The sequence below is a fragment of the Equus quagga genome, chromosome 9 (genome assembly GCF_021613505.1).
Source record: "Equus quagga isolate Etosha38 chromosome 9, UCLA_HA_Equagga_1.0, whole genome shotgun sequence".
Lineage (NCBI taxonomy): Eukaryota > Metazoa > Chordata > Mammalia > Perissodactyla > Equidae > Equus > Equus quagga.
In genome coordinates this window covers 6400873-6422343 of record NC_060275.1, presented here as the reverse complement: position 1 = coordinate 6422343, position 21471 = coordinate 6400873, and the positions used below count along the sequence as shown (strand labels likewise).

General features: G+C 37.7%; 1 protein-coding gene across 1 annotated transcript in view; it reads right to left on the bottom strand.

The window, feature by feature from the left end:
• Positions 1–21471, bottom strand: part of NETO1 (neuropilin and tolloid like 1) — a 102182-nt gene that overhangs the window by 30908 nt on the left and 49803 nt on the right. The window contains exons 5-6 of the mRNA XM_046672320.1: positions 7032–7073; positions 6786–6913 (exon numbers count right to left, since the gene is read on the bottom strand). Coding sequence (XP_046528276.1) covers positions 6786–6913; positions 7032–7073 — 170 coding nt within the window. The remainder of the gene's footprint in view (positions 1–6785; positions 6914–7031; positions 7074–21471) is intronic.

Genomic DNA, 21471 nt, shown 5'->3' with positions numbered 1-21471 from the left:
GAATATTGCCATAGTTAGAAGGGCCATTTGCTTATTTAGCCCATGTTTTTTCATTTGACAGTTCTAGAGAGTGTCCATATTTTCCATGTGAGGTGAGGGATTTACGTTCTTCCATGAAGCACAATGACCGAAGTCTAAGGACCTCCTGTATTTAAAGGCCATTCTTATTAGAAAGAATACCATTTATAGAGGAAGTGAACAATTACAGTCACTAGATTTTATATATTCACTTCTGAAGCATTCAATTATTTTTTTAACTTCATTTTTTTTAATCCTTCAAGAAAAGAAATAAAATATTCCAGTGGGTCTTAGCTTTGCTGAGTGCAGAGCTGCTACTGCAAAACTTACACGTCATTAGCCAGAAAAGTGGTCTCCCACACCAGCTCTAGTACACATCATAGATCCATGATCATAGCAAAGCCCTCCCAATACCATGATGTAAATGATACTGTCTCATCAGTTAAAGCTTCTGCCATAATATCACCAAGGGGAAGAGTGCCATATGACAGGGTTTTTATTTAAGGTAGGAAACTGCAGAAAACTCTTTAGTTTCTCTGCTGAAGAAAAGGGAAAATGATAAACAGAATAATATATAACTCCAGTAAAATAGTCAGATTGCAATCTCTTCTCAGTGAATCACTTTGATGCATTCTTCTTTCTAATCAATCACAAAGAGTTTGAGCCGACACAATGATTTACTGAGCAGGACATAGGAAGCTTCAGAATACATAAGCAATTTCTAGTAATATCTGTCTTCCAAATCACACTAAAATGGAGAGCAGAATCCCTTTTGTATACTTAGAGCAAGTAAATCTAGCTAAGTAATATATTTACAAACATTTAATACCAACCATTCAACCTGGTTCCTCCCCTTATGTCACAATGATACGCAGATAACAGATATTTTGGGGGGCAATTATTTAGGACTTGCCAGAACAGGTTTCTCCATGATAAATAAAAATTACACCTACCACAACCCGAGAAAAACTGCCCATGGTTTCAATACTACTTTACACTTTTATAAATAAAGCCACATTCTAAAATGTGTGTAGTCCAGGACTTCCGTGGTTGCTGCTTTATTTGTGACCAGACATGCCAGGCCCTATAATTTTAGCTAGGCTATCCCATGAATTTGGAGGGTTGCAGCATCCTCTTTATTTGGAGGAGAAAACCAGAATATTATATTCTTTCCTGAGATGTTTATAAAACACACACTCTATGACAAATCTGAAATAACAATATAAAATGATTTTCTCTTACACATAAAGTATCAAAGTATTTAAAGTCCATCTGAGTAACCCTTCCACATCTGGAGACTGGTGAGAAACTGAGATTTTACTAAAAATACAAAAGTGGAACCATAACATTTTTATTGGTAATTACCTGGCCAGTTAAAATTTTCCTTTTGTTTACCCAATTTTATTCTCATTTTTGGAGATAATGAGGGCAGACTCGATCTTTAGAATCCTAAAATTCATGTTGTAATCAATTATAGTTTCTGCGCTTCATCTATTCACTGGTTTTCTCCTTGCTCCATAACCAAGTCCCACAAATTTAGCAGCTTTAAACACCCATTTATTATCTGCAAGTTCTGAAGGTCAAAAGTGCTTGTGGACTGGCTAACGGTGTTCTCTGCTAAAGGTGTATGAGGCTGAAAACCCAGCTCCTTCAGTTCTGGGACTAAGATCCCTGTTTTCTTGATGACCATTCACCAGGGATCACTTTTATCTCCTGGGAAACCTTCTTAGTTCCTCTGACTCTCTCACTTCACTTTTGCCCACAGCCAGAGAAAACTCCGCTTTTAAAGGGCTACTGTGATTAGATTAGGCTCATCTGGATAAACTCCCTTTTGATTCACTAAAAGTTGACTGATTGGTAACCTTAATTGCATCAGCCAAACCCTCTTTGGCCAGGTCACTTCGCATATTCAGGTGTGTGATGTTTTATCATAGTCACAGTCCCAGGGATTGGGCTGGAAATCTTGGGTGTCATCTCAAGATTCTGCCTACAACAATTAACTTCATCATATACCTTTAGCAAAACCTCATTGCAAAACATTGACATTATACTTGTCAAGTTTTCATGTTTATTTTATTCTAATTTTATTCAAAACATTTTTGAATTAACAACATATTAACTAATTTGAAATTTTAAATGGTAGGTAATTATTAAAAGCTAGAGTTTTATTCTCCCAAGAGCTTAATCATTAAATTAATTATCTTCACTTGTACTTTTATAAGCCTTTTGACTTATCTCTTTTCCTCTCTTAACAAATTTGACAATATCTCCAAATAGTGTGGTTCTAACATCACACTGGACAGGAAGTCAGGAGATGATCTTGCCTCAGCTCTGTTAGTAACCAGCCAAATATTTGGACAAGTCACTTATCATAGAGTCATTGAGTTTTTGTCTTAAAAGGAGTTTAATATTATCTATGCCAAAAAAATTACTTGATTTTTAAAATTATTATACGAAATCTCTGCCAAACTTTACTTGGATTCCTCCTGTGGAATCACATTTGATCTTTGGGTAGCTCATTATTAAAACAAAAACAAAAACCTTCTCTATATTGAACCAAAATGGTATTTCTCTAGAGAGGTTCAAGCATTCAAATAAATTGCAGTACTTAAAACCATGCAGATTAAGCCTTAGTCTCTTATTCCTCTGTCACATGACAGGGCTTCGCATGTTTGAGGATTGGTACCTGGTCCATTTTTCTATGTACTTAGCAGTTTATTTTTTCCATGAGTTTTAACTGAATGGCAGACATTTTGCTTGGCACTGAAAATCCAGAGAGAAATAAAGCCCAGCCTGCATGGATTGACATGCAGAGGGTCACCAGGATTTCATCACCCAACTGTCTTTTCTGGTAGTTCTTTTCTGGGCCATATAATCCAGAACTGGACCATAATACTCTTCTACCATCCTTGCTCAAGAATCTGTATAAATACTGAATAGAGGCATATTTCAGAGGCATATTTCTACATCCCATTGTTAACACATATAGAAACTCATTATCCTGACTCAGCTTATTCATCTGTTAAATGAACTAGTCAGTAACAAGTTTTTAATGTTCTTTCTGGCTTTGCTGTTCCAAACTCTAAGAAATCTGGATTAATCACTTTCTAATTAAAGGCAATTATCTATATCACTATTCTCAAACAAAAGAGAGACCAAATACTATATTTTCTATTTGTCAAAAGGCTAAGAAGCAATATATACTTGATATAAATTTTAATAGAACCCAAGTAAACTATTTAGCACTTTCATTGTGCAATATGTTTCAATTATCAGTTATCATTCAAATATTCACCACGAGCATTTCAAATGTAACCTGTGCTTTGATAGTCTATTCTCATAAGCTTCTAGGAACTCCATAAAAATAGAAAGCCCACATAGGCAGTCAGCTCCAGTTCTTGCTTTTCTTCCCAGTTATTCAAAGCCACTTCCTATCCTCTAACCTTTAATTTAGCAGAGAAACCCTGTCACAATAGAGCCATCTTTGTCCAGCTCTGCAGGCAGCTTCCCCTTTGGGTCATAGAATGCCAAATTCTGTAACAGACAGGTACACCGGGTATTGTTGGGTCTGGCATGGTACAAAAGACAGCCTATTTACCAGCTGGAAAAAAATGGTGTGTGTTTGCACTCTCATAAAAGCCCTGTCTTTAACACTGCAGTGACAAGGATGCTGGTTACGACAGTGCAGTGGGGCTTGAATGTTTCCTGTCGAAAAAAATGTAAAAAAATCTTTCATTCATACAGTTTAAGAAAAATGAAGAGCACTTGCCCATGAACCCAGAGATTATGTAAGAAAGCATAATAAACTGCAGTCTAGCTCCCTTATAATCTATGTAGTGGGTTGGGTTTTATGTCACTGATAGTGCTTGATTTTTTAAAAATTTTTTTTCTTTTTTCTCTCTTTTTTTTTTTTTTTGTGAGGAAGATTGGCCCTGAGCTAACATCTGGTCCCATTTTCCTCTATTCTGTACGTGGGACGCTACCACAGCATGGCTTGACAAAGGGTGCCTCAGTCCGTGTCTGGGATTTGAAGCAGCAAACGCTGGGCCACCAAAGCTGAGTGTGCCAACCTACCTACTATGCCACCAGGCCAGCCCCTGATAGCCTCTGATTTTTTTTAAAGGAAGAATCACTGTGTCTTTCTTCATAATAATTCATTTTTTCAAAGATTTGTTCAGATGTAAAGAGACCTGCAAGTGGCAAAGCTGGAACCTGTACCATGGTCTCTGAATTCCAGGAACTGGGAGTTTGGGGAATGTGTGGCACACTTCCAAATTATATGCAAACCCCAGAGACATATTCATGGGAAACCCAAGTGAAGAAAGACAAAAATATTTCCTGACATACCAACTTCCTCAAGGATAGCTCTGATTTTTCCCTCTTCCTGAATATTCAGCCACCAAATTCTACTGTATCTATCTTGAATAGTTCCTTCGTCTGTCTACCATCATGGCCTGGCCTCAGTCACAGTGTCACTGCTACAACTTCCTGGTGAGTCTGCTGTTTGCCGTGTTAACCCTTCTCTCCTTACATCACAGGCAAAAACTATTTTTCCAGGATGCAGATCTGATCACATCACCTTCCTGCTTCACACTCTTCCGTATGATGAAGATAATAAGAATAATAAGACGTTTTCACATTTTGAGGTAGACGGGGAAGCCATTCTGGTTTAAACCTGATTTGGCCTAAAACTTGTTTTTCCCAGAGCAGCCTGATTTATGGTCCATTGAACACGTATTGTATGTCCACTTCAAACATTTTCCCAAAGCAGAGATCGCACTCCTTAAACACAGGGATGAACGTCACCCTTCCTCTGATGCCAATACCAATACTTCTTTGAAGAAAAGCTTTTCTTCCCAGAAAACCGAGGTCAAGTTGACCTGCTGTCTATGTGGTAAACTGCAGCAAAACATCTTGTGACATTGAGAAGAAAAAATTGTAGTCCTCTCACGTATGTTCTTTGTTCTGAAACAGAATGTAACCACGCTGCAAACCACGCTTCTCTGGACTGCTTTCTTCCCTGGTGGAGACTGCACTTCCGGGCTAGTCCTCAGCTTGACTCAGATAAATATTACCGTATCTTTCCAATCTATAGATTGGTTATTGATTATTTTCATGGACATATATATCACTAATGCTCTCAGGATGAATCCAGGCTCTTTAACGGGGACCTACAGAGCCCTTTGGCTTAATGACTCATCATCCACTTCTATACTCATACTCTTACTTGGTCACATGCAATTACTTCAATGCCTGAGAAAGCATAGTGTCTACTCCATGACTTTATAGATGCCACTGGCTCTACCTTAAGAGGCCTTCCCACCTTGTCTACGTGATACAAGACTAGTTCTCATTAAGATTCACCCTGACTGCTGTCCGATTCTCCCTTCGGCTTACCTTACCAGGTGTATGTGGTCATTTCCCTCTCTCTACGACACCTTATAAACACATCAATGATCTTGTCTTAGTCCTTCAATTATTTTGTTACAGATCTATCTAAGAATTAAACTGGAAACATGAGGACAAGGGCAAGTATGCTTTTTCATTTCTCCAGCAGGAGGATTGAGACTTTATGGGGTCACTAAATCTATTAATTAACTAACTAACTGTTTCAACCTCAATAAATAGTCAACTACAAATCTAACAAATCAGTAATGCGTGGTTGTAACTATGCTCAATAACTGAGGAATGACAATAAAGGGAGAGGGATAAGCAGAGAATCAACACTCCATATCTATGACAGCTACCAGTACAAAACTATTCATCCCCAGTATTGCTTAAGATACATCCATAAGAGGATGAATATGGTTGTTCTAAAGAAGTCTTTGCAAAGTAATGGCCTGAGTCTGGTCCATAATATATTTCATTTAATACATATATTTTCAATTTTCAAAATTTGTTGCTAGCATTTTTTTTTTTTTTTTTTTTTTGCTGAGGAAGATTCACCCTGAGCTATCATCCATTGGCAAGCCTCCTCTGTTTTTGCTTGAAGAAGACCAGCCCTGAGCTAACATCTGTGCCACTATTCTTCTATTTTGTATGTAGGACACCTCCACAGCATGGCTAGTGACTGGCATAGGTCTGCACCCAGGATCTGAACCCATGAACCCAGGCTGCTAAAGCGGAACACTTGGACCCTTAACTGCTCGGCCATGGGGCCAGGCCCTGAAAGCATTTAAAAGTAAAGGATCAACACAAAATCTGGATTCTGAGCATGTTATTAAAAAATAATAGAGGACTCAGTTATGCTGGACTGACACTTTCTCCTGATTACAATCAAAAGGAGCTTGATAGGCTGTGAAGCACTGGCTGGCCCCTTTGCACGGGCACTGGCTGTCCTAGGTCCTGCCCAGCACTGTCTCACAGGTTTATTTTATATTCCAGAGATACGTTATTTTGTAAGTCCTGGACAATTTCATCTGTAAATATGATTTTAGGTTAAAAAGCAAACACACTGCAGATGCTGACAACAAGGGCGTAAGTATAATTATACTTAGAACCCATTTCAGTCCATTTTTCAGAGAGGTAGTTACATTAGAGTCTCTCGTCCAGGTTATCAAATGATCTCTTCAGCCCTCTCCGTATTATCCATCACGCTGAAAGTTACATTGGACAAGGGAAGACAAGTTGCATTTCAAAACCAAAATAAAATGATAGCTTATGTACTAGTGTACTAAAACATGTCCAGTTGGCTCAAAGCAGCGCACGCCATAGGCTATAGACACTTCCCAAGTCAATCGCGAAATTTGTTTCACCTGAAGACTGACCTTGGATCGTGGAGGCGCTCGGATGTACCACTTGCAATCAACGGCCTCGCTAGCAGAAGCTTTGCCTTCCTTCATAATTTGTATAGACTCCACAATTCCTTCAGGACCGCCCATCTCAAACTCACACGCTAAATAACAAAACGCCAAACAAACATACAAAAATGGAGCTTGAATAATAAACCAAAAGTATATTTCGTAGCAGAAAACAAAGGCCTCTGAACATTATTAAATATCTATTTTACCAACCTGGTAATGGTTTCAAAACTCCGAGGTCCTTAAAGTCAGGATCTTAAAAAGTGAGAAGAAGACAGTTAGTCTTATTCTGCATTGATGTCTTAAAATGATGCTGAGTGATGTACCATTAAATTATTCAGGAATCTGCCTAAAAAACTGCATGAGGGGAAAGTAAGTGGTTAAATAGAAACTGTGTGATAATGTTAAGACTGAAATGTTAATTTACAAAACATGTTATCATTACTACAGGGGTTTTATCAATACAGAAGAAGCTATTTTTAAAACTTTCCAATCTCATTCCTTCATCTAATCATCAAATAAAAATCTTACTCATTATCTCTAACTCCAGAATCAGACAATAGAAGTTTTTGTAAAATGTATCCATAGGTAATTCAAGGTTTGGGTAAACTTTTATCTATTCTAGATACAATTATTTTGTCTGATTTCAAAGATCCTGTAAATTGCTGAAACAATTTTCAATGGAAATATTGGAAGCACGAGGTTAAGACATAAAATCTAGCGTTCCTCTCCCCTGGCAGACTGCACTGTCCTGTTTTCATCGAATCTTCTTTCCTAACTTTTCATGCCACGCTAGCCTTCACAGTATTCCTCAGTATTTTGTGTCCACTCAACAACCACTCTCCTCCTGGTCTTCCTCTCACTCTCCCCCAGGTCCAGCTATCTGACATTCTCCACTCAAGTACGCACTTTGGGGGAAACTTGATTTTTGAGCCTCAGACGTGTCCTCACTGCTATAAGCCAAAAATGGTGGACCCATTTCCATTTCTGGAAATGATGTTGAGATAGGTATACAGCCAGTGAAATAAGAAGGGGGCCCTGTTGGAGGGCTTCTGAGAAAGTTTTTCCCGATAATAAAGACAGGCAAATCATGTCTAGTTTTCCCGGCTCATGTCATGGTCATGTTTGTACTGGACCCTTTGGGATCGTGTGCAGTGGCCAACTTGTGATGTTGACAGGTGCTAATCTGAGAAAATGGAACTCTTATGATGAGCAGAATGGAAACACGAACTGAGTCCTTACCTATATCACTGGGCACCTTATTAACCTAATCTGGAGTTGCACTTCTCTTGGCTTTTTGCTTTTTGAAATAATGCACATCCTTATAGTCTCAGTTACATTGCATTGGATTTTCTTTTATTTGTGGGCAAAGGCATCAGAGGCTATGATTTATCTTGGAGACACATGTATCCAATTTAAAAGATGATTGTGAAATTTAATTTCTTTTCACTATTATGGTATTAGCTATAAATTAACAACCTTATAAAGTTAGAAATATTTTGTGAGACTGAGCAACAGTGATCTAGGACTGAAATATAAAAGGGCAGCGCTTTTTCTGGAGGGAGTTAGTTCTGGACGTTAAGACTGTGTGCATGTGCGTCTGTATGTATCCAAGTGTGCCTCTTCACACGCCTGTGTGCGTGGATGCACTGAGCCCATAACTGCAGGCTGACTGGATTAGTGTACTTATCTTCATTACAGTTCTTTTATTTTTAAATTTTGTTAAACAGTAATGTGTACTGATCTGTTGAAACTGAAAGGCCTGGACCAGCCGTGCTACCGTTTAGTTCTACCAGCCGTGCAGATTCACTTTGCTATAGGACACAATCAGAATGTGGTGATACATTTTGAATCAAGATACAAATTCCTTTGCATAATTGTTTTGAAAACAATTTTTTTACCTTTTTGGAAAAATAGAAAGAAGGAAGTACCTGTATGCACTTTCCATGAAAGAAGCAGAAGTGAGGACAACATAGCCAATTTGGAGGAGGATATCCCCTCGTAGGGGTTCTCTCCTTCATCTATCACTCAGATTGGTTTTCACCATGAAGCAGCTTTATTGGTATTGAAGAGACCCATCCATATTTTCCTTCTTTTTGCATCAAGCTTGTCCACTTCAGTTATCAGGGTTCTTTATTATTCATTATATCATTTTTACTACTTTGCATAATGCTTGATAGGTATTATTGCTACTCACTATTTCCTTTTGGATTAGAATGTTTCAGCCTTGCATGGCTGTTCCCATGATTCTTGTGGAAATGTAGCTGGTATTCTGTTTTCTAGTTTGAAGGCCAACATTTGTTATTTTTATAACTCATGCGAGACAAAGTTGAGAGAATTGTCAGTTCTAGGAATTGAAAATGCATTTTTGACTGTGCATTATTGGTGAGAGCACTGATGCCTTAAAGAAAACTAGGAAAAATTGGTTTCTGCAAGTCTGTTTGAATTAGCTGCCTGTAATATCACAACCACAAATATAGATGGCTGACATGACCTGAAAAAATAAACAACACAAAACAATAATTTCCCAAAACAGCCTTCATTGAATTTAAGAATATTAAGATCGATCTATTGCCCCAGGTTACTTGGCAGAAGCACAATGAACTTGGACTTAGTAAGCTATCTTCTACTCCAGATCTCCCCAAATCGATTCTCCATCAAGCAACCTGGATCAACTTTAAAAGACATAAATCCAATCATGATACTCACCCGCCTTTCCATTGCCCTGAGAATAAAACCATGACTCTTAATGGACTCTAATGCCCTGCATGTTCTTGGGCCTGACCACTTCTCCTCTCAAAATGTGCTGACCCTTTCTGTTTCTCCAATGCTCAAGGCTATTTCCATCCTCTGCACTTGGAGCTTGCTCTTTTCTCTGTCTGCCATAGCTGTCCCCCAGCTGTTTGCATAGCTGGATCTTTCTCATTCTTCAGTTCTTGGCTCAAATATTATCTTCGCAGAAAGCCCTTCCTGGATGACCCTCTCTAACACAGAATTGTGTCCCACTTTCTTCTCTCCGTTCATGGTTTTTTAAATCACAATTCACTATTATTTTGCTATTCGTTTACTTTTTTTACTGACTGTACTCACCCTAGACTATAACGTAGTATGCTCTCTAAGAGACGTTATGTCTACTGTTCCTCTCTCTATCTGGGACCTAGAATACTGCTTGGACATGGTAGATGCACAATAAATGTTATTGAATTTAACATATTTCTCTGTATATAAAAAAATACAGTTATTTTGCACCAAGTCAATTTTCTTATATTGTTGATGCATTTGCATTTATACCTGTGGCTTTCCAATCCAGAGGTTCTGACGGTAAATGTATCAAATGAGATGCTCTATTAGAGACTGCCCTCCTGTTTACCAAACCCAAATATTTTTCTTCCTGGGCACACAGTGACTAGGTTTCCCAGGCACCCTTGCAAGTGTGGGTAGCGGTGTAACTGAGTTCTGCCCAATGAAATGAGGAAAAAATGGTTGAGCTTTACTTGAAGGCTGGGCTCATAAAAAATTCTCCACTTCCTTTTTCTCTCTTCCATGGGCAACCTCATAAGCCATAGTTCGAAGATGGTGGACTCCATCAGCTTCAATTCCTAAATGAATATGTGGAACACGGTCTCCTCCTTGACTGATTAAACTACATGAGCAAGAAACAAACTTTATGTGAAATGAATGAAGTGCTAGATTTCGTATGTTATTATAACTATGACTCCCATTACTCAGAGGTGTTCAAGACTCAGGGTGTGGTCAGGGGCCCTAGGGTCAATGAGACCCTTTCATGAGATCCAAAGGTCAAACTGTTTTCATACTACCACTAAAATGTTGTCTTTTTGCATCCTCATTTTCTCAAGAATGTATGGCAGAGTTTTCCAGATCCTACAGGACGTTTGATGACATCATCACTATTATGTTTAATAAAGTGTTTGTTTTTGTTTTCAAGAATATTCTAAGGTAATAAGCTTAGGATATAAATGATATATATTTTTCAGAAATTAACTTAGTTTATTCTCAATGATTTTATTGGGCACTTCCTGGCTATCTTCAATTTTCTCTGCTATAATCCTTGTAACTCCATTTGTGTCCAATACATTCTTATTTTGAAATCTTGACTTTTATCTTGAGCCTACATGGAAGCACAATTAGAATTAAATACATTTGCTGTCTTATTTTATAATTATATGTATATTTTTCAATTTTAAAACTTTTCTAATTTTTAAAATTTTATCTAAAAATATAAGTATTATGAACTTTAATAATATTTCTCCTGAAATAAAAAATATATATTTATAATATATTTTTCTTACTGTGAAGGATGGACATTTGTCAAAGATGAAGGAGACGGAAAGACTTGCTTTCTCCACCACATTACACTGTCTATGTCTAAAGTTGTAGAAAAGGATGAAAGTGATATTTTAAAGGGGTCCCTTCCATACCAAAAGGATAAATCTACTTCCAATAAAATGGGAAAGCTGTACATAAAAAGTGAAAACATGACAAAAGCTATCTTTCCTTCAGCTTTATAGATGTTAATAACTTACCTTATTGTGATTTGGGCAGAAAAATATGTTCTAGTAGTTTTATTGTGAGAGTTTGACAAATTATTTTGAAACAAACTGTTTAAAAAGTATCGAATATTTTAAATGTAGACGTAATTTGCTCTTTAAAAACTGAAAATTGTTACACTTTTCACACTAAAAATAAAGTCACCGAAACATCTTACAAAGTAAGCTAATGTATTGCATTAACTGGAGAAGCACACACGGAACAGAGACTAATAACGCAGACACGGCTGGCATCGCTACTGTCTACCGGATGAAAAGTTGGTAAAAATCAGGATACTCCTGCTTTCCAACCAGACGGTAACTTGCTGATTGAAAGTCTGAGCTTTAAACAAGAGGACAGAGTTAATATTTTATCTGCAGAACTTTACTTTTGTCTAACAAACAGACAGATGTATAGACGTGGCTCAGCTTGCTTAGTTTGCTTGAATTCGCCCAGTGTCAGCATGGCCCAATCATCAAAAATCTGCTTTTATGTTAATTCTTGGCAACAAGTGCAACTAGTGCTGAAATATTCAAATTGTTGGATAACTTTTGAGTCATATGACATACTGGAACATCTGTGTTGACATTTGTGTTGATGGTGCAAAAGCAACGGTGAATAAAACTGCTTGTGCCTTAGCACGAACCGAGACAATGGCACCAAACCTGAGCCGTTAGTATTCATTGTATAATTCATCCCCATCTGTTTCTGGGGGTAAAAAACCATTTTACTTAAAAATCTCCTTGACGAAGCAGTAAAAATTACTAATTTTTTTAAAATCTAAAATTTTGAGTACATGTCTTTTCTGCAGGAAGAACAGAGTGAATCTGTTGACTTTAAGGAAAACAACTGATGCTATTTGTTGCCAATGCTAAAACTCAAGATTCAAGCAAAGGACAATGCGTCCATCACTGTGTGTCTGACAGCTTCTCAATACTTAATGCATTTTTAAATGTGAATTGTTGATGATGTGAGCAAATATGATTTTTGCTATTGAAAAATGAAATGCGTCAGCATCTGGAAGATCTGCATAAAGTGATCCAGTAACTGCCACATAGTAAAGTCTGACGTGAAACAATCATGGCTCGGTAAAAGAGCCAATCGGAGAGCGAGACACAGTGATAGACGCCAATGTAACAGAACACAAAAAATCACTGATACAGTTTCACCTTCCCCATTGCAGCTAACCTTTAAGAAACGACCACCATTTGAGGTTTGGGGTAGTATTCCTCTAAAAAGGCCATGAAAAGACTCCTCCCTTTTCCAACTACTATCTCTGTGAGGCTGAGTTCTCTTCATATACTTCAACCATAAGAATCTACCGCAACAGGTCAGTGCAGAAGCACATGTGAGAATCTAGTTATCTTCCAATAAGCCAGACGTTAAATAGATTTACAAAAAGTGAGGCAGTGTGATTCTCCTAATTATTATTTTAATATTAATTAATATTTTAATGTTAATCAATGTTTTTAAAATTTGCTTTTTATGTAATATATAATTGGTTTATTAGTGTAATTTTTCTATGAATTAATAAACAGCTATTTAAAATTTTATGTTTAAATTTCTAATATGATAAATATTGAATGATATTGCTATAGAAGCCAAAGCACTTTGAGGTCTTCAGTATTTTTTGAGGGAGGATGGGGTTCTGAGACCAAGATATTTCAGAAATTTTGCCCTAACCAACCCCATCTTTGTATCATGGACAAGTGCCTTCTCCCAACAACACTCTAAGTTACAATTTATCAACTTGGGAGTACACAATGCATTTATTTCATATCCCAAATAAATGTCCACAATGCTAGCCATTTTGTAGACGGGCTTGCAGTAAATTATGGTTTATCTGGTTAGACTATGACGGAATCAAATCAGAGGCATTTTCCTTTTATAAATGAGCAAAATGGGAGTTCAACAACTTACGAAAAATGCAACTTGTTTTGACCTAAAACTTAAATAGCTTTATAGCTACCTCTGTAACTGTGAACAAATCATTAAATATTTCGGAACCTTATTTTTCATTATCTGCAATGAGGACATTGTTGGTTTAGACTTTTACAGCTCAAGTATGCCGATATACTACAGAACGCTGAGAGATTCCTAGAACAGTAGTTTATGGGAAAATGTAATTGCTTGACCTCGCCATGTAACTATATCTACAAAACCCGCTGATTCTAGGAATCAAGTCTGATACTTAGATACGTTTGCAATGCACAGCTCAACTACCTGACAGGCTAATCTTAGAGCAAGTTAATCAATATTTTCCTCAAATTTCCACAATCTCACACATCCTGAATTATGCCATGAGCTCCATAAAGTCTCCACTTCTTATCTCTACTTACTTTTGAAAGCCATGTAATGTCTGTGGGCATATCTTTATTAAATCAGCTCTTACATTGAAACTAAGTGCCCACTTCAATGGCCACTTTCCTAGTCCCATCCTTTGTTCCCTTTGTTACCTCCCATCACAGTGCGGACACCTTGCTTTCTACTCAAGATTGAAAACCTCTGCATTCGTAGTTTTTGAAATCAGTTAACTGAATTTAAGATGCTGTTTTAGAAATGAATTGTAAAAAAATCTTGACAGTACAGTACTAAAATAGCTTGCATCATCATATTATTTTAATAATCTGACTTCTTTCACTCTTTGTCTAGAAGCAACATCATTCTAGTATAAAATTCATAGCACACTATTTTAAACTTCTTTCTGAGGTTCACTGTTATCTATAAGTATGAGGTTGGCAATTATAGCTTCACACTGAGCTTTCCTTCCTAAGGGTCTTAACATCCGCACAGAGTTTACATATCATGACTTCTTTTTGCTAGTTTAGCATAAAACTAACTCATACATGAATTTTAGAAATCAAAACTTACCAGAATTTCAGGAAAGAAATTTGCAAGCCCTTTAAAATATTATTGATGTTTGCACAGCTTGTACCAATGTTTTGCTTCCTTAATTAATTACTTAATTAACTTTTTTTTTGAGGGAGATTAACCCTGAGCTAACATCTGCCACCAATCCTCCTCTTTTTGCTGAGGAAGACTGGCCCTGAGCTAACATCCATGCCCATCTTCCTCTACTTTATATGTGGGACGCCTGCCACAGCATGGCTTGATAAAGGTTACATTGGACAGCACTGGGGATCCAAACCAGTGAACCCCAGGCTGCCAAAGCAGAACGTGCAAACTTAACCTCTGTGCCACTGAGCTGGCCCCCTTCTTTTATTTATTTATCTGTAATATATGAAGTTTCCTCATGATGCTTTTATTCATATTTTTAAATAAATTGAGAAAATGTAACTTTCTTTAAAAATGAATGCACAGAAGTTGCATTTTGCTTGTGTTCACAGTAAATAGGCTTTTACAATGGTTGTTTTTGCTATATAGTCACAAGGCAATCATATTGTTCTATGGGGAAAATATGCATTTACTATACAGAATAAAGGAAAAATTTGAGGGAAGGAGGGAAGAAGAAAACATCACAAGACCAAAAGAACAAAAAAGACAATAAAAAAAGCCCCTAAATTGTGTAGGGGCTGGCCCCGTGGCCGAGTGGTTAAGTTCGCGTGCTCCGCTGCAGGCGGTCCAGTGTTTCGTCGGTTCAAATCCTGGGCGCGGACATGGCACTGCTTGTCGAGCCACACTGAAGCAGCATCCCCCATGCCACAACTAGAAGGACCCACAACTAAGAATATACAGCTATGTACTGGTGGGCTTTGGGGAGAAAAAGGAAAAAATAAAATCTTTAAAAAAAAAGAACCTAAATTGCGTAAAACTGGGGTTTGGTGTTTGGGTATTTGAATTAGCTATCATAGAACATATTTTTTTTCTGTTCAAGGGAAATCAAGGAAGTTCTTGATTGATTATTAGCAAACCAGCCCCACCCCTGCAATGCTCTCAGAACTTCACTCATGTGGTAAGTACAACCTAAATCACACAAAACCTAAAATAAAGTCCATCTTCTCAACCAACTTTTCCACCAGACTTGGCTTAATAGGACATTTCTTGCTGATACAACTGTGGTGCCAACACTGTTGGTGAATAAAATACCTCCAGTGCCCTCCTCTTTCTCTCAAATACTTCACATTCATTCCTTTCCCAATATCCTTTAATGTTTATTGATATGCACAAAAAGTGTTGTTTAGTAACCAGGAAGAAGAGAAGAATTGTTGACCATAGAAGAGTTGTTTGTTTGTTTTTTTTTTTTGAGGAACATTAGCCCTGAGCTAACATCTGCTGTCAATCCTCTTCTTTTTGCTGGGGAAGACTAGTCCTGCGTTAACATCCATGCCCATCTTCCTCTACTTTACACATGGGACTCCTGCCACAGCATGGCTTGCCAAGCAGTGCCATGTCTGCACCCGGGATCCTAACTGGCAAACCCTGGGCCACGAAAGCGGAACGTGAGCACTTAACGGCTGCGCCACCGGGCCAGCCCCCATAGAAGAGGTTTGAGCAAATACCTGGCAGGTAGAGTGGGACTTGACCTGAGGTTTTATGCCTAGAAGAATGAAAAAAAAAAATGACTTTTCATGAGAGTGATGTGAGAGTCTAGGAACAATTAATGGCATCGCTTTGGGACCTGTGTGTGTGGCAAATGGCTACAGAGAGTAGAATGCTCATGGGCCTGACATGCCAAGAATCGAAGGTAGGGGTGGCCCCAATTTGTGTGTGTGCAGCTTGTGTGCGCGTGGTGAGGGATGGCATTATCTTCACATTAGCCTCTTTCATCCCAATTATGTCACTCTATACTAAATAAATTATATCACTGAAATGAGAAAATAAAATTTTTTATAAGAAAACGTTATATTGTCCTAATTTTATTTAAAAATACAAACGCAAGTATCCTGAGGAAGCCCTATAAGTTACAGCTAAATAAATAGACCATGGACGAAATAAAGCTGCACAAGCCATGCAAGCGTAGCTTCAAGATGAGATCTTTTGTGCTTCCAGTGAATTTGATGGCCCTTAGCCCCTTCTAAATAAAGCTGGAACAGCCTCTAATTGGAAACTTTAGGAACGTCCTCTGTTGGTGCCCTTGGAAAGGACACTAGAGTTTTCATGCCAGGTATTAGCAGTGCACATGGGCAGGAGCCATCATGGGACTGGAAAGGAAGAGCAAATGCAAAATGCCAAGTGCTGCCCTGCCTACAGATTGGGCGGGAGCATGCACAAAGTTCCTTGATAAATCTTGGAGAAGCCCATGGAATGATGTGAACAGGATTAAGTTGTGCCAAACTGGACAAGGGGCTGAAGTTAACATATTCTGTCTTTAAAAATAACTGTGTTCTTGGGGCTGGCCTGGTGGCGTAGTGCTTAAGTTCATGCACTCCACTTCAGCAGCCCAGGCTTTACGGGTTCAGATCCTGGGCACAGACCCACACACCACTCATCAAGCCATTCTGTGGTGGCATCCCACGCATAAAATAGAGGAAGACTGGCACAGATGTTAGCTCAGGGACAATCTTCCTCAAGCAAAATGAGGAAGATTGCCAACAGACATTAGCTCAGGGACAATCTTCCTTACCAGAAAAAGCAAGTGTGTTCTTACTTCTAAGTCCCAAATCTCATCTCCTTTCACCAAGGTCAGAATCTTTGAGTTCTAGCCATCCTTCTTCTCTTCAAATCCATAAAATCCAACCACACACTTTTTTATAAAAGCCACGTGCAATGTGTAGTGATGTGGAAAGATTAAGATTAAAAGAACGCAAAATGATATGCTAATCAAGTTATAAAAAAAGGAAAAAAACTCCATGATATTATGTTAAAGATACAATCAAAAAGCAGGCAAAATATTAATTTCATAAAAAAGAATTCACCAGAAAGATTTAATGCTGCTGGATATGTATTATGGTAACAACAATTATTGACAAAATTTCACCTGTAATTTCATCAATTGCCTCCTTTTTAAATGATTAAGATAAAATTATCAACTGGGCTTGGTACAAAGCAGAGGCCTTGAGAATATCAACCACATAATGGATAGGATACAGATTTCCTGAAATATAAAGTGGTACGCAAATGTAAGGTATCCCATCCTTGTACAATTCAAAATTTTAGCTTTAATTTTAGATTAATTTTAGATTAAAAAAACACACCTAAAATATTAACTTTAAAATATTACTCTTGCTCTAAAATTGTTATTTACAAATCAAATCCCATTGTTGCAGCCTCACTGTCTGTTCTTCACACTGCTCTTACTTTCACTAGACGGCATTTAACTTTGGGGTTAATGAGGAGGAGTTCTCACTTTGTCAAATGCCTGAGCTCGGCTGGAGAATTCCCACAGAAAATTCATACCATAGTACTGACTGCATTCTTACAAATGTCCAAGTAGTGCTAGATATGTGGTAAACGTTCATATATCCACTTTTCTCTCACTATATAAAAACATAGACTAGGTAGAAAAAGCCCTTTTATGTGTATTTAGCTCAAAGATTATACCCAAATTTTAGATAATGGTAAAATTGAGCTAACTTAAATATATATGAAGCTATTTTAAAAAAGCCTTGTGTCTAACATCACAACTGGCAATGTCAGAGGTCTTCTCCTAGATGTTTGCAACTATCTGACAACCAAAAGGATCCTCGTTTATTTGTTTTCTCCACTAGCAAGTCACCTTGCCTCATTTTAAGTATAGGGGGATTAATTACAAAAACATTCAGAATCCTTCCATCTCCAATTGTCACATCTCTTTTCATCCCGCTGGTACTCATTTCCCCAATATCACAATGTTCAGAAGGTTTGAATGGGTGTCTGCAACTGGCGCTTCTAATGAGTATTCCACTTGAGAATACAAGTGATCAGATTCAGGTATCTCCTTTTGAACCACACGTTAAGAAAGTTAGACTAGAGCTCCTTGAACCCCTCTGCCTCTGAGAAAGAATTATTTCTAAACAGTGTAACCTCCATCTTGGGGGCTTGGGGAGAATTATAGATGCTGGAGCTCCAGCCAGAGCTGGACTATCAGTGTCCACCTGGCCCCCAAATCTATCATCTCCCAAGGATTGTAAGACTCACACACATTCCCAACCTGTATCAAGCACAACTCGAAGTGTTCACTGAAATGTAAGCTATAGTTTTTAATGCATTATAGTCACATTTATTTCTGTTGGAATTTAAAAATATTTGTGAAATTGTGAAAATGGTGTTGCATTATAAAAACCTTGAAAATGCCCTTGCGCTGCAGTTTAAGACACAGCCGTTTGAGACATTGTTAAACCTGGACTCCCTTTGCTCATTTTCCTGTCATTCAAATAGAAAAGCACCTAAACCTATTTCATTAAAAGGTGGGAAAATAATCCAAGGTTTCCCCAAGGTAATGATCTAAGCAATATAAATCAATATCATAACTTTTAGGTTGAAAGGAGAGAATTAGGTCTCTCTTGTTTAGTCAGAGAGTATGATTGATGAGATCCCATCAATTTTATTCCCTTAGACTTCATTTTTATCAATCATTAGGCTTCTCCTGATTCCCTGTGCTGAAAACTCCAAAAACAAAATCAATCTGACTCCTTCCTACTTTCTTTTCATCAGAAAGATACCAAGAGCTTTCAATTATTTGACATATATTCAATTATGGAATTGAGATGTAATATACTCAATGATAAAATCTCTCACTGCCAACTCCCTTTCCCGTCTACCATGGCCTTCTTAGCACCAGCCTTCATCACGTTGGGGCATCAGAATCCTAAGTGTCTCTTTGCCTTAGTCCCTCCTTCCTCCAGTGCTTTGTATATAATTTTTGAGCTAAATTGACATAAAACGTAGAAATAAATCTTCTCATATATGGTCAAATGATTTTTGACAAGAGTGCCAAGACATTTGATGGCAATAGGACAGTCTTTTCAATAAATAATGCTGGGAAAACTAGATGTCTACATGTAAAATAACAAATTTGAACCCTTACCTAATATCATATACAAAATAGATCAAAGACCTAAATGTAAGACCTAAAACTATAGAACTCTTAGAAGGAAACATAGGTGAAAAAGTTCATGACGTTGGCTTTGGCAGTGATTTCTTGGATATGACACTAAAGGCACAGGTGACAGAAAAAAGTAGACAAATTGAATTTAATGAAACAAAAAATTTTATGCATCAAAAGATAGTATTAACAGAGTAAAAAAACCCATAGAATGGGAGGGAATATTCGTAAATCATATATCTGATAAGGGATTAATACCCAGAATATATAGAAAACAACAAAAAAACAAACAACACAATTCATGGGCTGGCCCTGTGGCCTAGTGGTTAAGTTCAGAGTGCTCTGCTACAGCGGCCCAGGTTCCATTCCCAGGCATGGACCCACACCACTTGTCAGCAGCCATGCTGTGGCGGCAACCCACATACAAAATGGAGGACGACTGGCACAGATGTTAGCTCAGGGCGAATCTTCCTCAAGAGAAAAGAGGAAGATCAGCAACAGATGTTAGCTCAGGGTGACTCTCCCTCAGCAAAAATGAACAAAAAACCAAATAATGCAATTCAAAAATGAACAAAAGACTTGAATAGACACTTTTGCAAAGAAGGTACACAAATGACCAATAAGCACATGAGAAGATGCTCGATATCACTGATCATTAGAGAAATGCAAATCACAACTGTAATGAAATACCACTTCAAAACCATTAGGATGGCTACTACCCAAAAAACAGAAAATAACAAGTGTTGTCGAGGATGTGAACAAATTGGAACCCTTGTGCACTGTTGGCGGGAATGTGAAATGGTACAGCCCCTATGAAAAACAATATGGCAATTCCTCAAAATATTAAAAATAGAATTAACATATGATCCAGCAATTCCACTTCTGAGTTTATATCCAAAAGAACTGAAAGCAAGGTCTTAAAGATATTTGTACACCCTGTTTATAGTAACATTACTCACAATAGCTACAACGTGGAAGCTACTCAGGTGTCCATCAACAGATGAATGGATAAGAAAAATGTAGTATATATATACAATGGAATATTCTTCAGTCCTAGCAAGCAAATTCTTCAATGTGCTATAACAAGGATGAATGTTGAGGACTATGTTCTAGGGGAAATAAGCCAGTCACAAAAAGACAAATACTGTATGATTCCACTTATACCAGATACATAAAGTAGTCAAAATCATAGAAACAGAGAGTAGAATGATGGTTTCAGTGGCTGGGGAAAAGGGGAAATAGGGACATATTGTTTAACGGGTATAGAATTCTAGTTTTACAATTTGAAAAGAGCTATAGAAAGGGGGTGGTGGTGATGGTTGCACAACATTATGAATGTTTTTAATACCATGTATTTAAAAATAGTTAATATGGTAAATTTTATGTGTTTTACTCCAATAAAAAAAATTGAGGGGCGAGCCTGTTAGTGCAGCAGTTAAGTTTGCACGTTCTGCTTCAGCGGCCTGGGGTTCCCCAGTTCGGATCCCAGGCACAGACCAATGCACCACTTATCAAGCCATGCTGTGGCAGGTGTCCCACATATAAAGTAGAGGGCCAGTCTTCCTTAGCAAAAAAAAGGAGGATTGGCAGAAGATGTTAGCTTAGGGCTAATCTTCCTCAAAAAAAAAATTTGAAAAAATAATTAGGTAAAAAAGAGTACACTCCACAGACAGGCTTCCAGGGCTGGAATTTGATTCTAGCTCTTCCAGCTGCAACCTGTGAGACCCTGGGCAAGTCCCAAACTCTTCTGTGGCACCATTTCTTTACCTTGAAACAGGACTAATGATTACACTTCTGTCATGGCATTGTTATGGAAGTAAATGAATTAATAGTTGTAGAAAAGAATTTAGAACAATGCCTAGTAATGTTTATAAAATGGAAAATGTATTTAAACAGGTGATAAATTAGCTAACATATGTATTGTGTGTCTATGTGTGCGTGTGCATGCTAGATAATGCCAAAATGCATGAAATGATTACATAACTTGACAGCATCCTTGGAAGTAAGCCTGCTTAAATCCACATTTGCACACAAGGAATCTGAGAATTAGAAAGATCAGCTGAGTTACCAAAGTCACAGAGCATAAAAGAGAATCCATTTCATTCAAAATGACTCCCAAGCCCAATTTCTCCATACCCCCTACATGTTATCATGATTTATCCACATAGCGACTTAAGAAAC